This window comes from Phycodurus eques, chromosome 2 (genome assembly GCF_024500275.1).
Source record: "Phycodurus eques isolate BA_2022a chromosome 2, UOR_Pequ_1.1, whole genome shotgun sequence".
Classification (NCBI taxonomy): domain Eukaryota; kingdom Metazoa; phylum Chordata; class Actinopteri; order Syngnathiformes; family Syngnathidae; genus Phycodurus; species Phycodurus eques.
In genome coordinates, this window is record NC_084526.1 from 37429964 (window position 1) to 37454722 (window position 24759).

The 24759-nt window shown below is 42.6% G+C and overlaps 1 protein-coding gene across 2 annotated transcripts in view; it reads left to right on the plus strand.

The window, feature by feature from the left end:
* The first annotated feature begins 804 nt into the window (after positions 1-804).
* The window catches only part of LOC133399209 (EMILIN-1-A-like), a 44383-nt gene continuing 20428 nt past the window's right edge, over positions 805-24759 (plus strand). Inside the window, exons 1-3 of one of the 2 annotated variants that reach the window (XM_061670563.1) lie at positions 805-1269; positions 22201-22326; positions 24364-24587. In XM_061670563.1, coding sequence (XP_061526547.1) covers positions 1136-1269; positions 22201-22326; positions 24364-24587 — 484 coding nt within the window. In that variant the 5' untranslated portion in view covers positions 805-1135. Of the gene's footprint in view, positions 1270-19709; positions 19788-22200; positions 22327-24363; positions 24588-24759 lie in introns of those variants that run through there. The other variant, XM_061670564.1, reaches the window with a different exon arrangement.

Below are 24759 nucleotides of genomic sequence, written 5' to 3' on the forward strand. Positions count from 1 at the left end.
CTAATATTTAGGATAATAGCTTAAGGAACCTGGTTTGGCAATCATTTTCACATTGCATAGAATGGCGAACTGCACCTTTAAAAATGACAAAAGTTTTACTTACCTCCTTATGTCGACTCCTGATACTCTGTCTGGGCCTCCTTGTAAAAGAGAATGGCCTCCTTTCCAGGGGGCAGTCTTGACCGGTCTCGACATGTAGGCTTGTGTGGGTTGTTCCGGGCAGTTTTGCAGGGGCTACTCATATTTAATTGAGTCAACTCATCAATCTGATTTACCTGGACTGCTCCGGTTTAACTGATGAGTTGACAATATTAGAACTTAATATTTCAAGTTGACCCAATGATTTAGCTACTTTTAGTTGGACTGATTCAGAAAAATTAGTCGAGGTAACAAAAAAAACCCCTAATTCATTTTTACAGTGTGGCAATTATGTATTTTTCAGTGCCGTTGCTTTTATCCATGTTATTAAATCTTTTTTGACATTGACAACAATTATGTGATGCCAAAACTTAATGGCAAAGTTCTGGCTCCACAGAGAAATTATATAATAAGTAGACGTCAAAATATGTCATATTAAGTGAACAGTGTAAGACAAGTTATTTAATAATAATAATAAAAATTTAAAAAAAACATCCATGAATACAATGAGGAGCAGTAGAATACGAAGAGTAATTTGACAAGTTGTGTTGTGGGTGCTGGATGGATGCGTCTGGCTTCTCCTCCGGGAGGGGCGTGGGCAGTTCTGGGGGGGGGGGGGGCGGTGATGTAGAGGAGGAGCAGCTGGACTTGGTTCGGTCTGCAACGACTGTGTCGCAACCTTTCCTTCTTTTCTTTGTTCCGTACGAGACATGAACAGTTCTGATGAAGAAAATCTGTCGGGTTACGCCGGAGTAAACGTGGGCAAAAGGCAGGACGCGGTGCGGATCAGATGAGTTTCAACTGTCCGTCAAGTGTGCGTTTTGGGTCGGAAACAGGATTATGGATCAGGGTCGACTTTTTTTTTTTTTTTTTTTTGTTTTGTCTTCCTAAAAATATGACTGTCTAATGTTTTTGTCTCCGTGGAAGTGGGATGTTTTAACTCCAGTTGAGTCATCCTTCCCTGAAATCCTGTATTGATCGGTTATTGATCATCGGGATGGCCCTTCTGCTCCTGCTGGCTCTCTTGACTTGTGTGGACGCCAAAAGCGCGTTCCCGCTCAGAACCTCGTATAATTTATACGCCGGCGGACACGCGCACGCGCAAGGTGCCCGAATCGCCAGCAGACACAGGTAAAACGACACATATGCACGGATTTTGCATGGAAACTCTGCTCTTCTTTGTCTTCTCCAAAGTATTACTATGTGTAGATTGAGGTCAGATGCCAGAAAACACAGTAAAGCCTTCCAAATGAAATCAAGTTCAACGACCATCCTGTCAACTGAAGAAACGTTGGGTGGAGTTAAACATTTTTGGGTACGGGTGGTTGAATGGAAACATCAACAGGTGGACACATGGGAATGCATCCCACAACACATGAGTGCTGCAGGTAAATATTACATAAATCACCTCCAGTGTTGAGGTAAATGGGTCCACCTGTTGATGCTCCAATAGTCCTGTGCTCAAAGATGTGAACCGCACTTGTTAGCAGGTTATTACCTTCTCAAAGTTGGTGCCTGCTACATCACCGTGTTTTTATATCCATTTCGTATACTGTATTATCACCGGTTTTGTAGTGACAAGAACCCTGTATTAGAAATGTTTACATAATTGCATCTCCGTTGACAAAATGCACCCAAAGTATTTGATCCGTGCTATTTCACTATTTTAAACACTTTTGTTAGGGTATCAACTGCAGTGATCACATTGCTATTTGTTGATTTGTCTAAAGATGACCCACAAATCCATACAGCAATAGGAAGGAGCACAAAATGTCAAAAACATGGCAGCGTTTCCCTTTCATATACCATGTGGCATCTTGGCACTATGATGTCGTATTATGACATTCTGCCTCCACACCCTACAATGTTAATGCAAGCCATGTCAGGGATTACCGTTTTCAAATCATCTGAGGTGAATCCAGTGGAAGTGTACTTGTACTTAGTAGAAACCTCCCTCGTAAGTGCAGCCATATGACCCAGAATTTCCCATGTTATCAGATTGCTTAAACAAAGCCGAGCTCCTCAGGAAAGTGTTTGGATGGTAGGCTTGGTGTGGCTCGGTAGAGTGGTTGTCAGGCTCCATTGTTATAGCCCAGTGGTTCTCAAACGTTTTACAAAAAGAACCACCTAAAAAAAATACTTGGCTCTCCAAGTGCCACCATATGAACCAACACTGAAATACAGTAGTGTAGTGGGCACACGGGTTCAGCAAAAACAAGGCAGCAGTTTTATTCCTAAAACATATATTTAATGTTATTGTAAGCCACTGTAACATTATGCACAGGGGGGAAAAAAACTGATTCAATAAAAAAAATATTGCACATAAAAGGTAAATTAAAATTTCACAGGAATTAATGTTTGAAAACAAACAGTTCAAATATAAATGTAAATGCAAATGTATTGTACTTAGGAGTTACATACATCTGAATTGTACTTAAACATAATTGTCTTTGTTACATTATGCAGATATAGATAAAAATGTTGGTTAGATAAGTTTAGTGTGGAATAACTAGGCTCGTCTTGACCCCATAACACACCTTGAACTAAAACAAGACTGTGAGCCAGGCCCTCTCATTTGACATCAGTGACCTATGACCTCACAAATGATTTTTTTTTTTTTTTTTTTGTCTTCTCAGTGTAGATGCTAAAGTAAGACCACTATATTGGCTCCATCTTCATTTCCTGTATTTGTAAACGTCTATAAAGTATCTTTATGACTTCATGTGGTGACAGGAAGGGCTTTATTTTCGTTACTGGCATAAATCCGAGCTGGCGGCTGGCGTAAATCTGCACAGTTTTGGTAATTTGGCAGACGTACGCAAGCCGACGTATTTAAAATAGGGAGGTCTGCGCTGCTGTGGGCGTGAACACAGTCTATTTCAATCATGTCCAATCAAAGCGGCTCCTCTCATTCCCTTTAAATATGGAGCAATGACAGTCTCGTATGGAGGCATCTCTGTACGGAGGTGGACGGTGGGTAATCGCAGCAATCCACGCATGACTGGGGCGTTGTCATTGCTCCTAACCCTAATGTCAAGACACAATGTAAGTGGGTACCTTTATGAAATACACAATGATCTGGTGATAACCGCTGATGACTTAAATGTCTCAGTTGGCCTCATGTATATATCCCCACCCCTGATGGCTTGTGCCCCCTCCCCCTTAGCTTTGAGATGATTTAAAAATATATAATGATGATAATAATAATAATCATAATAATAATGGGTTCAACGAGTGATTCAAAGGGTTTGTTGCCCACTGTTCTCATATTTATGAATGGAATACATACGTCTGACATCCACCACACATGTCCGCAGAGCTCGCCTATCTGTCTGCGTATGCCCCGATCAAATTAACCAAAATCGCTACCTACTGCGCCGGACTTAGACGTGCTCTCAGCAGGCGTAAGTTTGTCACCAAACTCTCACTACAGCGGGCACATGTCAAAAGACGCACCTGCATTGTCTTCTCAAATTGGTAAACGCGCAGCGAGCCTTGCGATTGTACCAAAATCAAGATATGACGGTTTTTGCGCTCCGCCACAGATGTGCCGTCTGCGAAAATAGAGCCCAAAATGTTGAGACATCCATTCATCCATTTTCTGAGCCGCTTCTCCTCACTAGGGTCGCGGGCATGCTGGAGCCTATCCCAGCTATCATCAGGCAGGAGGCAGGGTACACCCTGTACCTGGTTGCCAGCCAATCACAGGGCACATACAAACAAACAACCATTTGCACTCACAGTCATGCCCACGGGCAATTTAGAGTCTCCAATGCATGCATGTTTTTGGGATGTGGGAGGAAACCGGAGTGCCCGGAGAAAACCCACGCAGGCACGGGGAGAACACGCAAACTCCACACAGGCGGGGCCAGGGATTGAACCCCGCACCTCAGAACTGTGAGGCTGACGCTCTAACCAGTCGGCCACTGTGCCACCAATGTTGAGACAATTGACAAAATTAAATTATACATTCAGCCTTTGGAATAATTTCACATTACGCTTACTGTATTTTCACTTATTCTATTGACATTAAACAAACATGGATTTTCAAGCAGCCGTTTTTCTTGTGAAGTAAGGGAAAAATGGAAATAACTTATTACATTGTTTTGTTACAGTACTCACATAAAAAATATTTTAATAGAATTTCTTTTTATGTTGAAATAATAATAATATGCAGTGAAATTATGTGTTCTCCAGTGTGCATGAAAGGTGGGTGCAGCTTTTATGTGTCTTAATGAGGAAGGAAAGTGAAGTGAAAAAATAAGTGAAAAAAGTGAAGTGAAAAAATAAATCTATTAATACTATTATTATTATTATTATTATTACAAACGACATATCGCTGTTGGTCTGTCAGAGGTTAGGCATGATGCTCAAGACTCTGTGTTTTCAAAATAACTGGGAATTGCATTGCACAACACAAAGATCCAATTCATACACTTGTAGACATGCAGGCAAGGGAGAGATGCCAGAATGATGGTGCAGTTCAATGTTGGCAGGCCACTGAGCATTTATAAGGTTTAGTAACGTTCTCAAGGGCACATGCACAATGCTCAGAAATGAGACTAGTATCTTTCCAACAAGCTATCGCATCCTAAAATGTCAGTCAAACTAAGCTACTTTCTGCCCCCCAAATTTGGGACTTTACTGAATCCAAATGACTTTTGTTGGCATGTCTATTATTGTGTATTTTTGCCTATTGTTCTTCCTTACAATGCAGCACATCATAACATTGAAAGCAGCAATAAGTTTCACAGTCATGTGGGTGGTTAATAAGTCCATGAGCGTTATTGTTGATATTGCATTCAATGACTATTTAGTATTGTATTCAGTGACTTCATTGTAAACTCCTCTTCTCAATTATTGTTGGAGCCTGGGAGCCTCCATCCATTTTCTATTCAACTTATTCTGTTCAGTCACAGCCTAGTTGGAATTTATCGCAGATTTAGGCCGCATTTCCACGAGACAGTTTCAAAATATTGCAGAATGGTGTCCTTTTGATCCCTCATTGATATGGCGAAAAACCTTTTGTGAGTAAAAACACAAACTTAACAAAATGTAACTCTAAAAGTGGAGGTTTTTTTTATAATGAGCTGATGATGTACACATGTGCAAGTGCGTCACATTCATTCATGAATTGTGGAACAGCGCTGTTGTTGCTTGTTGCGCAAGAAATCAATCCATCCATTTTCTAAACCGCTTATCGTGCTCTGGGGCCTATCCAAGCTGACTTCAGGTGAAATGCAAACTACTCGCTGGACTGGTCGCCAGTCAGACACAGGGCCAGGGCACATATACAGACAGACAACCATTCACACTCACATTCATGCCACCACTGAATGGGAACTGAACTTGCACGCCGCCTATGTTTCCTCATCAATGTGTACATTTACAGTGACCCGCAAAGACTCATTTCCATAACCAAAAATTTCGTTAGTCGTTTTTAAAAATACACATTTAAATCACAGGCGTCTTGAGAGTGCTGTAGCACCCCTATGTGTTCAGAAAAGGCCACTCTGACAGCTACTTCTGTTTGAACCAGTTTTGTGTCCGCTTTGTCTATATTTGACTAAGACCGCCCCCTTTCCTCTGATTGGTTGCCTCCGTGTAGAAGACCCACTTGTGAGAGCACACGTGTATATTATGTTGACAGCGCTGGCTCGGGAGCAGAAAGGGAAGGCGACGATCTTCTGTAGTAACGTAGATAAGCTTGAGAAATTCGAATGACCTGATTTCAGGCTTCTCGGCAGAAAAACATCTGGCACTCAGGAATACGCGGACGATTTTGATTCATATTGCACATTTTTACTGAGGCACCATAAGGCCAATATAACATCCCAAATACTAGAAAAAGTTAATTTGGTAAAATATCGGACCTTTAGAGCCAAGGTGCTACTGAATAGCTTATTCACTACCATAGGCATTTCAGCACCCTAAACCTAGATTCTAGAATCACCCCTACTTTCAATGTTATGGTTTAATGTTATTTAGTACTTTGTGTTGAAACAAAGCCAGCTTCTTGTTCGCGTGTCATACAGTAGGCATGGGAACTTTAACAATTAGTGAAAGCAGCCTCTCCAATCTTGTGACCACTGTTTGAATGTCTTAACACCGCAACATACCAGTCACATAGGTCCTTTTCTTGCCTTTGAGTCTTGGGACATATACAGTAAATCATCTATGATGTCATGCTGCTATGCGTCATGCTGAAATGTTCACTGCATTGCTCTTTATGGCAAGTAAAAATCTAGTGGATATTTGGTTATCCTTTTATCCAACACAGTTGGACAGAACTTTGCTGTAAAAGGTGTGCCCTGTCTGGATATCTGCAATTTTCTGTGGTTTTGCACAACAGTTAGTCTGCCGAGTGTATGTGATTGATGATAAGACTTAATCATTTATAATCCAAAGCAGCCGCATGCAGTAATGTTGGCACAAGTAGTAGACTATTTAAATTATTATGGTGTATAAGAGAAGGTGATGTCATAACTGGCAAACAGCACTGAATAATGTTGCCAAGAAGAGCACTGATAATTGTCAACAACAGAATGTCCATGGTGTAAGGAACAGCGAAAACAATACAGTAGTTGGTGAGAGGCGTTTTCTTGAATCTTTACACAGACACACACGCCCACGCACATATGCTTGGGAAATTACCTAAAAAAACACATGAAACCAAAAGGTAGTATTTCACTACAGTGAAACGGCGACATCCTGCATTCTGTTGAAGGACTTGTCTCATGCACATTGCTTCACTCCAGAGATGATTTATTTATTTTATTTTTTTTTAAATGGCAGTAGGAGGTGAGTTAACATCCTGAGCCACCTGTAACAGATGTGGCATAAATCCCCTCAAGCCTGTAATGTTGACAAAAGAGGTCAGGGGCACACACGCTACATTCCATCCAATCTCCCTCCCACAAATCACTCTTTATCACACCTATCTTTGCATTGTGTTTTGGGATTTTATGACATCCCCTAAATGTATACATAAAGTTTGTTATTAAGCACTACCTTTTCCTGAACACAAAAAATATGTGACACACACACACACATATATATATATATAAGTGCATATGTGTTACTTACACAAATTTATTTTAACTGAATTGACCAAAGTTTCACATTTGTAAACATAATGTAGTTGTACACTTACCGGTAAGTTTGCTGTATAAATAAGTACACTATAAGTTAGGAGAAATAGAAGAAATAGAAGCCTAAAAAGAGTTCATATCTAACAGTGATTGTTGTAACTGATATATTTTGGAGAGATGAAGCAAACAGTTCTCTCCAGCTACTCATCCTCCAAAACTATACTTCCGAGTAACATATTAATGGCAAATCCGACGGTCTCAAATGCCAGGCGTAGCTTGAAAAAGGGCATCCTAGATATTTTCAAGCCAAAGTATCATGGTGCATAAAGTGAAAAATCCTGCAAATGTATGATTCATGCTTTGAGATTTTTAGACCACCCCACCCATCCCCCCTTCACATCATGGGGAAAACATTTGCCTAAATGATCTTATGATATTACCACTCTTCTGTTCAGCTGCCACAGAAGTCAGGAGGATTTGGGAAGGACATGGAGGAGGAGAGTGAAATTCTAAACACATAACAGGACCCTAAAGCCTGAGCTTCCAGCCAAGTACAATATTTTTTTTATCGGAATTTAACAGAACGTGGACATACAAATTAATCAGTTTCTGCAAAACTAAAGCTTTTATTACTCACATTTACAAACAGACAGTTTGTGATGAATGCAAGTAAAATGACAAGTTCCTCCTTTAATGCCATATACAGTAATTCAATTTATAATGCGATGTGAATGTAAATGGTGTCAAAACGTGCAAACAAGACCATGGCAGGAAGACTCACTTCTATAACATTTTGTAAATCTCCTTTGAATGTCTTCAATTAAAACACAACTCTGTCAAAATGGTGTATCGAAAGTCCTTGGCATAAAATGAAGGTTAAGACACCTGGAGTAAATTGGGCTTTACACGATCAGGATTTTTGGGACCGATCAGCGAGTTTAAAAAACGATAACCGATCACCGATCCGATCACAAGATGGAGCTATGTGTTTCTTTAAATGACGTGTTCATTTACTGTATATACTTGTGTACTGTATAAGGAGTATCTTCAAAAGTATTCTCTAGCATTTTAGACAAAAGGTAAAACATTAATGACCTCTAGGATTGGCCACTGACATTTTCAGTCAGGTCAAACCAACATTACAACATGACAGAAATAATGGGTGCTAACTTGGTTTAATTAAATTACTTTATTGTAATTAAATTACTTCGCACACACCGAAACTTTAGAGTATGATTCGACAGAACGCTGGCACTTTTACGTACAACCATTGGTGCTAGCATGAGCTTGCTAGGCTACGGAACGTTTTGTTGCCTGCTTTTTAAATAAACAAAACTTTATTGGCGGTCAGATATTTACAGTACTACGTCAAAAGACCCGCGACACGCTAAAAATAAACTAGCTTTTGGATTCAAATATACTGTACACAATGGCGACGTGGAGTAAATACCTTTTGCGGAGCTGATCAATGACATCATTGATCGGATCGGCGAGTTGTGACATTAATTATCGGCCGATACCGATCAAGCCGATCAGATCGGTGTAAAGTCTAAGACTAAGACGATATTTTATTACAGCTTCTTTAAATGACTATATTACATATCCATCCATCCATTTTCTGAGCTGCTTATACTCACAAGTGTCGCGGGAATACTGGAGCCTATCCCAGCTATCATCGGGCAGGAGGCGGGGTACACCCTGAACTGGTTGCCAGCCAATCGCAGGGCACCCACATAAACAAACAACCATCCGCACTCACGTTCACACCTAGGGGCAATTTAGAGACTTCAATTAACCTACCATGCATGTTTTTGGGATGTGGGAGGAAACCAGAGTGCCTGGAGAAAACCCACACAGGCACGGGGAGAGCATGCAAATTCCACACAGGCGGGGCCGGGGATTGAACCGCAGTCCTCAGAATTGTGAGGCAGACGCTCTAACCCGTCGGCCCCTGCGCCGCCTATATTACATAGTCCATCAAAAAAGACATTTTGTTCATGTCTAGTATAAAAAATGTCAGCCAGTGGTATGATATTGATATTTAATTTATAAGTAAGTACAGATTTCTTGAGTATTTTTCACAGATTTACTTCCGTATTTTGTTTTTTATGTTTTTGATGATGCGGCATGGTTGACAACTAGTTAGCACACCCGCCTCACAGTTCTGAGGGCCGGGGTTCAAATCCCAGTCCCGTCTGTGTGGAGTTTGCATGTTCTCCCCGTGCCTGCATGGGTTTTCTCCGGGTACTCCAGTTTCCTCCCACATCCCAAAAACATGCAGGGTAGGTTAATTGAAGACTCTAAATTGACCAGTTCGGGGTGTACCCCGCCTCTCTCCCGAAGATAGCTGGGATGGGCTCCGGTACGCCCGCGACCCTAGTGAGGAGAAGTGGAATGGGAAATGAATGAATGAATGTTTTTGATTATAGTAACTGTACTTTACACAAGAACGTATTACCTTAACTTCATACATAACATAACTTAAACTAGTATACATTCCCTCTAAGGTGCAACAATGTCTGCAACAGTGAACATGTATATTAAGCTTCACAAGATTGATAATATTTCACTTTGCAAGATTCAATATAGATATTATTTATGTACAGTTACAAGAAGAAGTATGTAAAGACTTTGAACATTTTTAGTTGTTGTTAGTTAATCTTTAATTAACCAGTGAAATTATATACCTCTTTTTCAACAGAGACTTGGTTACAGACATACAAAGAAAGACAATGTACAATTTATAAAGCAAAACATTTTGGATTTAACCATCTATGACTCCAACCATCCATCCATTCATCCATCCATTTTCTTTACCACTTATCCTTACAAGGGTCACGGGCGTGCTGAAGCCTATCCCAGCTATCTTCAGGCGAGAGGCGGGGTACACCCTGAACTGTCAATTACAGCCATCTATGAGTCATATCTAGCAATCAATTGTTGAAGCACCTGAGCTAAACATTGACATTCGAGAGAAACTGCCATTTCTTTCATTTTACAAACCCCAACTCCAGTGAAGTTGGGACATTGTGTAAAATGTTAACAAAAACAGAATACAATGATTTGCAAATCCTTTTCAACCTATAGTCAAGAAAAAGCAAGATACAGTGAAACCCCAAAAGAACGGACTAATAGGGATGGTGGGTCGTCCAATATAGCTGATTGTCTGTTACATTGAAGCAGTTTTATTTATTTTTTATTTATTTTTGAGGTCATATGCACCCATATTACTGGACAGTACAGTTTTTTCCTGGCTTAAAACGCCCAGTACAGTACAAAGTTGTTGTAAATAAAGACAAAAAAAAGCTTGAAAATATCTGAAAGTTTCACATTTTAACCAAAATTAGCACCCCAGTGTGGTTGGTCATGGTGACATTGTTGACATACCGTACTCATCTTAGGTGAGTCACTTTCATGAGCCGTGAGGAATTAGTATGATTCCCAGTTTCAAATCTGTTGCCAGAGATGAACGGTTTGACAAAAAACAACAACTGTTACTGTACCAAAAATACTTTTGTATTCCTCAGCGTTAACAATGCAGCCATGCTGCTCTCTTTCTCCCAGTGCTCTATGTACAATAGACAATAGATATAACCATCATCACATGGCCACCACGTCAATGCGCCACATTCAACATGACCGCCACGTAGGCACGGGAGGCACGTGTTTTGCAATTGGATCTAGTAACATCGTATATCTGTGACCAGAAATATGTCAGTCCCATTCTCTGCCTGCATTGGGCCACAGCACCAGTAGACAACATCGGCCAATTATAGAACTAACAGACTTTGCAAACGGCATTTTTGGTGACAAATGGAAACTATTTTTGGACACATTATTCTGTCCCGATGGTCCGTTTTATCCAATATCCGTTTTATCGGGGTCCGTTTTATCGAGTGTCCACTGTATTCATTGTTCAAACTGATGAAGTTTGTTGTTGTTGCAAATATTCACCCATTTTGAATTTGATGTCTGCAACACAGCATGTTTACCACTCTGTTGCATCCCCTTTCCTTTTAACAACACTCGCGTTTGGGAACTGAGGACCCTAATTGTTGAAGCATTGTAGGTGGAATTCTTTCCCATTCTTGCATGATGTCCAACTTCAGTTGCACAACAGTTTGGACTCCAGGGTCTCCGTTGTCATATTTTGCGCTTCATAAAGCCCCACACATTTCAACCGGAAACTGCTGGCAGGCCAGTGTCATACTCTACTCTACTTTACTACAAAACCACGCTGTTGTAACATGCTGAATGTGACTTGGCATTGTCTTGCTAAAATAAGCAGGGACGTCCCTGAAAAAGATGGATGTCAGCATATGTTGCTCCAAAACCTGCCTGTACCTTTCAGCATTAATGGTGCCGTCACAGATGTGCAAGTTACCCATGACATGGGCAGTAACACAACCCCAAACCATAAAAAATACTGGCTTTTGAACTTTTCACTGATAACAATCCAGATTGTCCTTTTCCTTTTTGGTCCGGAGGACACAACATCCATGATTTCCAAAAACCATTTGAAATGTAGATTGTCAGACCGCAGCCCACATTTCCACCATCAGTCCATCTCAAATTAGAGAAGCCAGAGAAGCCAGCGGCGTTTCTTGGTGTTGTTACTGTATAGCTTTCACATTACACGGTAGAGTTTTAACTTACATTTGTTGATGTAGCGACGAACTATGTTAACTAACAATGGTAAACGAGCCCACATGGCAATATCCTTTGCACCAGTGTTTCCCAACCAAGGGTATGTGTACGCGAGCACATTTCCTGGGGTACTTGGAAACAGGCAGGTTACATATTCAGGATTTTAAAAAAATGTAACTTGAATCCGGTACAGTTACTGACAAAAGATATGTCACTTATTGATCTGAGCACTCGCCCGCTAGCGGGCGAAGCAACCTATCAGGAGTTTAGCAGAGCAACAAGTGGGTAAATGGTGACCACATAGCAACCTTGGCCACTGGCTGAATGGTCACATTGCCTTCCCAAAAGCGGCTTGTTTAAAAGCAAAGGAATGGACGGTGACTCTGGATCGTAGTCACTGGAGGACTTATTCATTTTGGATAAAACTTACAAAGAACACTGAGCTGTCAAACTCATTCTGACTTCTGCTGACTTCGGCTATGGGGGAGCTAGCGTAGGGAGGTAGCCCAGGAGCCCGCAGCTAAGTTGTAAGTAAACATATCATTATGACTATCCCGTCACAATTATTCAGTTATTCACTGCTTTATTATTTAAACACCGTATTACCACTGCTAAATATCTCACTGGGAATAAAAAATGTTTTTCCGCAGTGACGTCACATAGCTGTCATGTATGATAATTAATTGTGTGTGTGTGTGTGTGTTCCCGTGAGTCTGTAAACCTTAATTTATCCTCTCTTTTTTCCATTTTACTCGTTACAACAAACACCGAGTGTTTGGCTCATGTGGAAAAATTTTCAAAACTTTGGTATGAAGCTAGTAAATGTAATTTCCCTCATGGGATGAATAAGTATCTATCTATCTATCTATCAAAAGTGCAAAAAATACCAAACCCATTGGCCTCACAATACCTCCATGACTACTTCCTCTCCCTCTCAGTTGCTAAGACAAACTAGCCTTTTCACATTACCAGAGCCCAAGGCAGCTCACTTTTTTTTTAACTTTGTGACCTGCAAGTGAGAACAGCCTCTCACATGGAACAGAAGTGCCAGGGCTAATTAGATACTTGCGGACCAAGACAGGCAGATGTGGATGTGTCCCTGCTTGACTGAACCACCACTGGAGTGGGCAGTCTGTTTAGCTGGTGGTTGATTCTGCTCTGTACAAATTCAGGGCCCTGCTACACAGGGCTTCCTCATTTGGATCAGAATCTGAAGAAATTGGAGAAAGAAAGAAGCTCTTTTTCTTTGCTGGCTCCTGTGTGGTGATATCCTTATACTGGTCCTGCAGTAGGCCCTCAAAGCTGGTCTAAACCTCTGTTCGCTCTCCGTTTGCAAGACATTTTAAATCCTTAAAGCAAGCACAGTCAAACACAGTAGCCATCCTGAGCCATTCATGGTTGAGTGAAGCTTGTGAAGGTTGTCTTGAATTTCACAATGTATGTTGAGTCATCATCTGAGACCTCCATGGTGCAGTACAGGTGACGGAGAGCAGGTGAAACCACTGAACATGAGAATGGTGTATTATTACCTCCAAGGAGTTCAGTCAAAAATCTGCTGTAGACAATTCAGGAAAGTAATTATTAATCTACAAAATAACTGTCAAATTGAGAGCTTTTAAAATAAACTATAAATGCCATTAAAAATAGTTTTATTTACCTGCTTCTGTTTGTCTAAAGCAGCAAAAACAGTCTCTTGATTCTTCAGTAGACGAGAGATCATTCCCAGTGTTGAAGTCCAACTGGTGGCTCCATCTTGCTTGAGTGGCTAATTTTTTGCCACAGTCTTGATTGCTCCTGGTGTAGTTCCTCTGTATTAGCAGGGGTGTGTTTAAAGTGACCCACTATCTTGCGACATTTTGCGAATGCATCACTAAACCCACTGTCAGCAAGGCTAACAGTGATGGCTCTTTGCAAGATGTGAGCAATACAAGTAATGTATTGAAATGAGCGATGTCTGATCCAATTGTGGTTACATTTTGTAGAACTCCCCATTTCCCTGCCACAGAGAGAAAATGCTCTGCACAGTATTTAGCATAGTGTCTGGTGATTGTCTTGTGCGCAGCCAGGGCAAAAGACTCTTGATGCTATGTCCCGTCTGTGACATCAGCAATGTGTGCAGTGACGCCGACTTTATTTGCATTACTAACGGAGGTCCAATGATCTCCTGTCAGAGCCACATACTGAGCTTTCTGCAATGCATCCAATTTTCCTTGTTTTTCTGTCTCATAAAGTTGTTGAATTTTGGCTGAAATTTCTGCATTTTAGTTGCTCTATTTAGCACATTTTCTAATCCTTTGTCTTTTATTATTAATAGTAGTCTACAGTACAGAGCAATCCACTGTCCGAGTGAATTTATGATTTCTCCAATGTTGACTTACTAGTTTTGGTCCTGAATCTGGTCACTTGCTTAAGTTTGGTTTGCTGACAACTCTTAGAACTTGTACCGTGAGTGCTAACGCTAACAGCTCCAGCTATTTCTGTGCTTGCTCCGACATGCTTCGCATTTAGATCATCCCAGAGGGTTGAAATGCGCCGATGGTATGCAAACTCCTTTTCGCATAATCTGCACAAAACCACGCTTCCATTAGGTACTTTTTTTTAATTAAATTTGCCTCCCAACAGTCCTTCATAGAGATGTGGTTAGCCAAGCTCTGACGCGTGCATCAGTGTATTCGGTGTACCAGAAAATTGTGCACTGACAGACAAAGGTTCCGTGTTTGTTTGGGAAGCAAACTGTGATTGAAATGCGTCCATATTTTTCAGGTACTATTTTCTTGTAATTAATTAATCGTGAGTAAAGTGTTAAAGTCCCACCACTAGTTTCCATGTTTTTACTGTCACAACATTGTCACAGGTAAGTGTGAAAAAATTATGTAAACCTTTGGATTTAGTCACTGATTGAGCCTCCTTTGGCAGCAATAACCTCAACTAAAGGTTTCCTGTTTTGACAACTCAGACCTGCACATTGGTCAGGAGAAAGTTTGGACGATTCCGCTTTACCAAACTGTTTCAGTTCAGTGATATTCTTAGGATGTCTGGTGTGAATCACTCTTTTCAGGTCATGCCACAACATCCATTTGGGTTGAGGTCAGGACTTTGATCAGGTCACCACAAACAGCATATTCTGTTGTAGCCATTCAGTTATTGATTTACTTCTGTCATTTGGGTCATTGCATTTGCTATCTTCTGGTAAACTTAATTTGGCAGACAGAGGATCTTGAGATCCTGTGCAAAATTGATAAACTGGATGGACGGACGGATTTTTCTGTCAATGAAAGCAATAGATCCAGGCCCTGCAGTAGCAAAGTTGTCCCAAACCCTGATGACCCTGCCACTCTACTTCACAGTTGGGTTGAGGTATCAACTGTGCTGAGTCTTATCCATTTATCGACAATATGGCTTGCCAACAATTCTTATTGTAGGTATCCAAAGACCTCTTTTGTGCGAGGCATAGTTCCAAATGGGCAATACTTCTTGAGAATAGATAACTCAAAACTGGTGTGTATTTTTAAAGGGCAGGGCAGCTTTGACCAACACTGCCAATCTCATCACATTAATTTGTCTTTTGGTTGGCCGACTCCTGATTCCAATTAGCTCTTGGAGAAGTCATTAGCCAAGGGGTCCATAAATTTTTTTTTTACCCTGGGCTGTAGATTGGCAATGGGTAGCCAGGTAAAGCCTTTTGAAAACTTTGAAGCCTTCCATCCATTTGGTTCATAAGTTGTCAATTTCTCAAGGCTTCATCTGCCCATAAACCCCAGTGCTGATGAAACCCATGGTTGTCATTTAAACTGTGTGAGTGATAGCTTTTTTGCTATGCAGCCCTATGGGCGGTACAAGCCAGTGCAAACTTTAGGCCATCCCAAGCCCAGGTAAATGCAGAGGGTTCCGTCAGGAAGTGCATCCGGCTAAAAACTTTGCCAAACAAATATGAGCGTTCATCTAAAGAATTCCATACTGGATCGGTCGTGGCCCGGGTTAACAACGTCCACCCCCGACACCGTTAACCTGCAAGGCGCCAGTGAAAATTCAGCTACTGCGGGTCAAAGATGAACGAGAGGTGGAAAGCCGGTTCCTAGGCAGAAAGAGAAGAGGAAAGCACACATCCTAGAATTGAATGTGGGGACTTTGAACGTTGGGACTATGACAGGAAAATCTCGGGAGTTTGTCGACATGATGATTAGGAGAAAGATTGATACATTGTGTGTCCAGGAGAGCAATGCCATAAGGCTGGAAGTTTAGGGGCAGGCTTTAAATTATTTTACCATGGTGTAGATGGGAAGAGAAATGGAGTCGGAGTTATTTTAAAAGAAGAGTGGGCTAAGAATGTCTTGGAGGTGAAAAGAGTATCAGATCGAGTGATGAGGCTGAAACTTGAAATTGAGGGTGTTATGTATAATGTGATTAGTGGCTTTGCCCCACAGGTAGGATGTGACCTAGAGGTGAAAGAGAAATTCTGGAAGGGGCTAAACAAAGAAGTTCTGAGCATCCCAGACACAGAGAGAGTCGTGATTGGTACAGATTGTAATGGACATGTTGGTGAAGGAAACAGCGGTGATGAAGAAGTGATGGGTATGTACGGCATCCAGGAAAGGAACTTGGAGGGACAGATGGTGGTCAACTTTGCAAAAGGGATGCAAATGGCTGTAGTGAACACTTTTTTTCCAGAAGAGGCAGGAACATAGGGTGACCTACAAGAGCGGAGGTACAAGCACGCAGGTGGATTACATCTTGTGCAGACGATGTACTCTGAAGGAGGTTACTGACTGTAAGGTAGTGATAGGGGAGAGTGTGGCTAGACAGCATAGGATGGTGGTGTGTAAAATGACTCTGGTGGTGGGGAGGAAGATTAAGAAGACAAAGACAGAGCAGAGAACCATGTGGTGGAAGCTGAGAAAGGAGCTGTTGTGCAGCTTTTCAAGAAGAAGTGAGACAGGCTCTCACTGGACAGGAGCTTCCAGAAGACTGGACCACTACAGCCAAGGTGATCAGAGAGACAGGCAGGAGAGTACTTGGTTATCTTCTGGCAGGAAAGGAGAGAAGGAGACTTGGTGGTGGAACCTCACAGTACAGGAAATCATACAAGGAAAGAGGTTAGCTAAGAAGAAGTGGGACACTGAGAGCACCATGGAGAGGCGAAAGGAATACATTGAGATGCGACGTAGGGCAAAGGTAGAGGTGGCAACCAAGGGGCATACTTTGAGGTATCATTTTACTCAGTCATCCAACTGTGTAAAATGAGAGAGAAGGAAGACTAGAAGAGGAAAGTGTGGTGGACCAAGGAGTGGCAATGATTCGTAAGGGGGAAGTTAGAAAGGCATTAAAGAGGATGAAAAATAGAAAGGCAATTGGTCGTGATGACATTCCTGTGTCCACTCGACGCCTTCTAGCTCTCACGTACGGCACTAGTTCTGTGGCTTCCTATTCCATTAAGTTTCGGATTTTAGTGAGTGTGTGGGATGACGCTGCGTTGAGAGGAATCTTTTTTAAGGGACTTTCGGAACAGCTCAAAGATGAGCTCACAGCCAGGGACGAGCCCTCCTCACTCAAGGAATTAATCTCCTTAACTATTCAACTGGACAATCGATTATGGGAAAGGGCAAGAGAGAGAGAGTTTCAAGCGCGCAGTTTGGCACCCCCCGCAGACATCGCGCCGCATCCTGAGCTCCTGGCCGCCTACTTGTCACCCCTCGGTGCTAAAGAGGCCCATGTAGCTCGGCGAGGCCAGATTAGACCCTCTGGAAAGTCAGCGCCGCTTTTGCCAGCATTTATGCATCTATTGCAGACAGCCAGGCCATTTCATAGCTGCATGTTCCATAAAGCCAAAAGACCGGGCTAACCATGACCTGAGAGCGCTGTGGTGAGCCAAACCAATACCTCTCTAAGCTCTCCCTACCTCATGACCATTTCTTCATTTGTCCTTGCCTCTGGAGGTAAAATTCCGGTTCCTGCCCTCATCGACTCCAGCGCCGACAATATTTTCATTCATGAGGGCTTAGCACATTAACTCTAGCTCCCACTCAAAACGCTTCAGGTCACTGCCCTGGACGGACGACTCATCTCCCATGTCACTCACCAAAATGCCCTGCTTATATCAGGTAATCACCGGGAAACCATCCGACCTTTTGTCATTCCTTCCCCAGAAACTCTGTTAGTCCTTGGGATCCCCTGGCTCAAGAAGCACAACTCCCCCATCGATTGGACCCACCTATTGATAACCAGGTGGAGTCCTTTCTGTCATTCCCTTTGTCTTCTTTTCGCTGTTAAGCCCTCTAGCCAACCTCAGCCACCTGCCACACCTGTCGACCTCACCCGGGTTCCGGAAGAATACCACGACCTCTCTCCTGTCTTCAGTAAAGATCTTGCCATCTCACTACTCCCTCACCACCCTTATGACTGCGCTATTGACTTCTTGCCAGGAGCCCCTCTCCCCTCCAGCCGCCTCTTCAAACCGCCTTGAGAAAAAGGCTATGGAGGACTATATCCGTGACTCCCCTCTTCCTCCCCTGTGGGGGCTGGCTTCTTCTTTGACAATACTCTCCGCCCCTGCATCGATTTCCGTGGACTCAATGACATCACCGTGAAAAATAAATCCCTGCTGCCCCTCATTGACCCTTCATTTGAACCCCTCTGCAGAGATAACCCCCACTGCATCCCAAGCATTCAACCACCTCAAGGAGCTATTCACTGGTGCTCCCATCCTGAGACACCCAGACCCCTCCAGCCAGTTTGTGGTGGAGGTTGACACTTCTGATACTGGAGCTGGGGCCGTCGTCTCCCAACGGGACCCCGAATCCCAGAAATTACATCTCTGTGCTTTTTTCTCCCAGCGCCATTCCTCTTCCGAGCGGAATTACAATATGGGGAATCGTGAGCTACTAGCCATCATCTGGGCCCTGGAGGAGTGGAGGCACTGGATGGAGGGGACCGCCGTTCCATTTATTATATGGACCGACCACAAAAATCTTCCATATCTTCGTTCCGAAACGCGGCTTAACCCCCGGCAAGCTCATTGGGCCTTATTTCTTAGCCTTTTCAACTTCAGCCTCTCCTTCCGCCCTGGTTCCTGCAACGACAAGCCTGATGCCGTCCCTCGCATCTATTCACCCCCCTCCAGCCCAGCAGAAACGGAACCAATCCTTCCTTCCTCTTGCTTCGTTGGCGCAGCCACTTGGGAGATCGAACAATTGGTAAGAGAAGGCTTAGAGAACCCAAGCAGATTCCAAGATTGGACCTCCAGACTGGCTGTTCGTGCCCAATTCCTCACGCTCTGACGTCATTTAGTGGGCCCACAATTCCAAGCTTTCCTGTCACCCGGGAATCACCCGCACCATCCAGTTCATTAAATAACACTTCTGGTGGCCCAGCCTGGTTAAAGACACCCAGGAATTCCCCATCCTCCACCTTGCCTGTGCCCGAGGAAAAACTTCACATCTGTCCCCAGCTGGTCTGCTGCGCCCCTTACCCATCCCGAGCCCACCCTTGGTCCCACATTGTCTTGAACTTCGTTACCGGCCTACCCGCCTCTGAAGGTAACACCATCATTCTTACCATTATCGATCGTTTCTCCAAGTGTGTCCATTACATACCCCTCCCAAGTCGCCCTCTCCCTTTGAGACCGCTAACCTCCTTGTCCTGCATGTATTTAAGCTCCACGGCTACCCATTGACATCGTCTCCGACCAAGGTCCTCAGTTCTCCTCCCAGGTTTGGAAGGAATTCTGTAAGGCGGTGGTTGAAGCAGTCAGTCTGTCCTCTGTTTACCATCCACAATCTAACGGACAGATGGAGCGGGCGAATCAGAATCTGGAGTCTGCCCTACGCTGCCTGGCTGCACGCAACCCCACCTCCTGGAGCACCTTTCTCCCATGGGTGGAATATGCCCATAATTCCCTCACCGGCTCCGCCACAGGTATGTCTCCATTTATGGCTTGTTATGGTTTCCAACCGCCCCTCTTTAAGGAACAAGAACACACTGTGGTGGTTACTCCGGTGAGATAGCACCTACGATGGCTACAATCCATGACGTCAGGGCTGCTTTGGGTCGGACAGGCGAAAGAAACAAGCGGTTGGCGGATCTGGATTGCTCCCCTACGCCTATTTAGAAGGTGGGACAATCGGTTTGGCTCTCCTCCCACGACCTTCCCCTCCAGACCAAACCAGACCACCAGCTCACGACACGATTTATTGGTCCCTTTCCGATCACTAAAATTATCAATCCCACATCTGTTCAGTTAAAGCTCACCCTATCCCTCAAAATCCACCCAACATTCAATGTCTCTGCTCAAGCCTGTCTCCACTAGTACCCTTAGCCCTCCGGCCATGCCCCCTCCTCCCCTCCTTCTCATCGACAATCATCCTGCCGTCACGGTGTCTCGCATCCTGGATTTGAGACCCAGGGGTAGGGGAATTCAGTTTCTCGTAGACTGGGAAGGGTATGGTCCGGAGGAACTTTCCTGGATCTCTCGCAATGTCATTTTGGATGACTCTTTAATTAGGGACTGTTATGCTTCGCACCCTGAGAAGGTTGGACGCCAGGCGGTGTCCGTCGGAGGTGTGTGTGTGTGTGGGGGGGGGGGGGAACACATAACAGGTCATCACAGAACATATTCTTGTCTTTCTTGAAAAACCTTCCATAAACTGATAGCCGAACATTGACATACATGTCAATGGTCTCACATACAATTAAACTTAAACATAGTGCCTTATGAATAAATTCATCTTGGTGAGTTCGCATATCATGTCTTTGGTCAGTGAATAAATCAGTCTGGATCTGAGGTGGTTGATCATCCTGAGCTTTGCGACTGCTTATTTTCTGTGACTTGAGTTCAAATTTAGCGGCACGCTGCCTCACAGCTCCGAGGACTGGGGTTAAAATCCCGGCCCCGCCTGTGTGGAGTTTGCATGTTCTCCCCATGCCTGCATGGGTTTTCTCCTACATCCCAAAAACATGCATGGTAGGTTAATTGAAGACTCTAAATTGCCCGTAGGTGTGAATGTAAGTGCGAATGGTTGTTTGTTTATGTGTGCCCTGCCATTGGTTGGCAACCAGTTCAGGGTGTACCCTGCCTCCTGCCTGAAGATAGCTGGGATAGGCTCCAACACTCCCGCGACCCTTGTGAAGATAAGCGGCTCAGAAAATGGATAGATGGATGGAGTTCAAACTTAGTGGTTGCCAGGGTCTGTGTACATATGAGATGTGGCCATGTTTGACATGCATTGGAAGAATTCATTTGAATGAATCTCTCCATATCGTATTGAAAGCTCTATTTTAATTATCAATTTTCGTATGTATAACATGCAGTACAGTTTTAGTTTGTAAAATGTCTTGGCATGCCACTTTCCTGACACATTTATACCAATGACATAAAGGACTATCAACACTGTAGGTTTAGCAAGCCGAATGAAATGGCGCATACATCTTCCAAATGTTGTTTTAAGCCGCTAAATAGCAAAAGCTCTGAATAGAGCTGAACCGTCCATAGGGCTGACAAGTAAGGCCAAGTAGTAATAGTAATAGTAAATTCCTCCCTTCTTCCTAAAGTTAAAACAGGAAACATGACATGGATGACGACTAATATATTTGAAACCTTTATTTGATGATAAAGTGGGGAAAAAAAGAAAAAATAGCATTGTTGTAAAGTTGAACAGTCACAAGTTGCACTTAACAATGTGCCACTCCGGTCCTGTAAAGTGCAGTAATGCTTATTCCAAAGGGGTTGACAATAGCCAAACAATAAGGGAGAAGAACCCATCTTCCGTGGAACAGTTTTCACAATGATACTGTACCTTTTTTCTGGATTCACGAAATGCTAAAATGTAGTCGGTTTTTTCGTGGCCCTTTCCACACTGCTGCAAGTTTTAGGCAAATTGGTAAGGTACCTGGTTCGTTCGCAACAATCAAACATCCAAGTGTGGGCTAAAATATAACCTCTGCTTTGTACAATGCAATTTGTACAAAATTGATCAATGAAATAAAATAATAATTAAATTGAACAAGAGAAAAGTGGTGTGTGTTTTTCCCACACACATTGGCAGATACGCAAAAAAAATATATAATGCAATGATATAGCACTGAAAGAGTGCCAAACTATTGTGAGATAGGGCACACTAAATTCTTGTTTCTCTAGTTATTAGGTTGATGGAAGCTTTTATTTTTGATAAGAGCATGTGGTTAAAAAATTTTTTATACTGTACTTAAAATGTTTAGTCTAACAGATTAATGTTGATGTCATTACGTGACTTTGTGATAGGTCATACAGTATATATTTGGACTATGGCAATAGACTACTCCATTGAGAGCACAAATTGTGCATGTTCCACAGGAATTGGTGTGCACACGTGGTAACCAAGACAGTAAGTTGTGTGGTGGAAGATGGAGTGGAGACATACGTGAAACCAGACTACCATCCTTGTGCCTGGGGCAGCGGTCAGTGCAGCCGCGTGGTCGTGTGAGTACTGCACACACAAGAACCAGCCCAACATACACGAATGCACCCCTTATCAAAAAGTTTTTTTTGCCCTCCTGTTGACTCACATTGGGTGTTTAAAATAACTGTGTAAATAATACATTGTGGCACTCCAAACCTTTTGGATGTTTGTGACAAGAAGAGCTTGGTGAAAATCTGACACAGACTGCTCAATTACTTTAACATCTGTTCTTTTTGAATGCCTGTTTTCCATTTTAATTCTCTGGTATTTATGAGTTGTCTCTGCAGCCTCAGAAACTGATGCAATCAAGGGTCACTCTCTATTTTGAAATGACCTGATTGGCTGAAAGCTCATGTCAAGCATAGTTGTGGTGGACTGCAGCATCTCTGCTCTCTTGACAGAGTGAAAATAAGAAACAAACCAGAGAGCCAGATGTTGAAGTCATAGTCATGTCTCTCACTGAAGGAAGAAGGTTAAAGTTCCTGAAGAAGAAAAAAAAACTGTGGGACCTCCAAAGTTCAACATGCTATAAATTTGAGTGTAATAATTTTCCAAAAATGTTTCTCATTATTGCAAAAAGCCTACAGCGGTGTTTCAATTGTGTATTGAAATGATCAGTGAAAACAACATAACAGTGTTTATAATTAAGATTATAGAGATGATTATTTGCATTCGTCTCATCATAGTGTTATCGCACACAAATTAATTCACACATCAGTCACATCAATAACAAGAATCTCACACTCATGATTGGTGTGAGCACAGACAGCTGCTCACACTTATGGCTATGCGCCAAGACACAGGCATGTAACATAGTGATATGTCTCAATCATATCAGTTTTTATTTGGTCACAGTTAATTTAAGTGAGGGTTATTCACTGTGTTTAATTCATATGTTGTCAAAGCGTTTCCCATACGTAGTTACATACTTTTTTGATGATATTTTCTTATAAGAGCAACAGGGGCAGTCGCCCAGGGCGGCATTTTACGAGGGACGTCACCACCCTGTTGACAAATGGTTTCCGTACGATGAAATGATGATTGTGTGATAACTGGTTTTGATCGCAAAATGTAACACACACACACACACCGGTATGGGGCGCAATCGAGGGGCATCATACAAGGCGTCAATCAAGCTACCACCGTTACTGCCCGTTATTAATCCATCTATTTTGTATATGGCTTATTCTGTTCAGGGCCATGGGGAGGTGGAGCCTATCCCAGTTGACTTAGGGCAAAGGGCAGACTGCAACCAGGATTGGTCTGCAGTAAATCATGGGGCACATAGAGACATACAACCATTCATTCTCATATTCACCCTGTCACTGAGTGGGAACTGAACCCACACAGATTTACTGCTACACCAGAGGGCACCAACATGGTGCCTGTAGATAGCCCCCAGAAGCCCCATGAGTTGTCTGCAGGCCTATTCGGAAAAATAAACTCACTACCAGTGATGGAAAGTTGTGATTTGTAAAAGTGATCATTTTAAAATGTAAACACTTGCAGAGATTTCTTGAAATTAAGTATCATCAACCAGTTTCACGGAAAAGATAAAATATCTCACATCTCTGGGGATGGAACTATGGGTGTGATGTTGTGTCCTGGTTCCTAGTATCTAAAATTCTAAAGTTACAAGAGTTACTAGTTTCAAATTTAAAACTATTACTGAGACACTCTCTTATTTGCAGCAATCAACTGTAGCATTATTAACTACTTGCTTTGTATTGTTTGCATTGATCAACCAGAGCCACGCAGAAATTGGGAGAACATAAACTCGGCGCAGAAAGCATCAAAGTCAGGTGTAGAATGTACTTGAAAGTAAAAATTAAGCAGGGACCTTCCTGTTATGAAGCACCAGTGCTAAATACTGTTCTGTTCTGTTTCACCATGTCACTGACAAGTTATACATTGTAAAACAAAATGTATATTTTGTCATTGTCACTATTTAGCCCATGTTGTGTACGAATGCATTCAACTTGTGAAAACATTCTTTGATCAGTTCAAGCGGTGATTTCCACTTTTTCAGTTTTCTGATATTGCATATGCCTTTACAGCTATCGTACCTACATGAAGCCCAGGTACAAAGTAGCCTATAAAATGGTGACGCAGATGGAGTGGAAGTGTTGCCAGGGTTACAGTGGCAATGAATGTACCAATGGTCCAGTTGGGACAGGAAGCACTAACAGGCCTCAGCCCCAGCCAAGGGATGGAGGAAGTGGGATGAGCACCGGACAAGGAGGCATCAACACTGGCTTTGGACAGAATGGAGGACACGCTGGTAAGTCCATCCTCATTTTTATTGCCACAAGGGCAAAGGCAACCACTTGACAGGAGCCAGATTTAATAGGACAAATGAAATTAAGGAACAAAAAATGTATTTTTTTTAAAAACTGAAATATTAAATCAAATAGTAAAACCCACTCACTAAAGTGAACTTTTAACATGAGTTA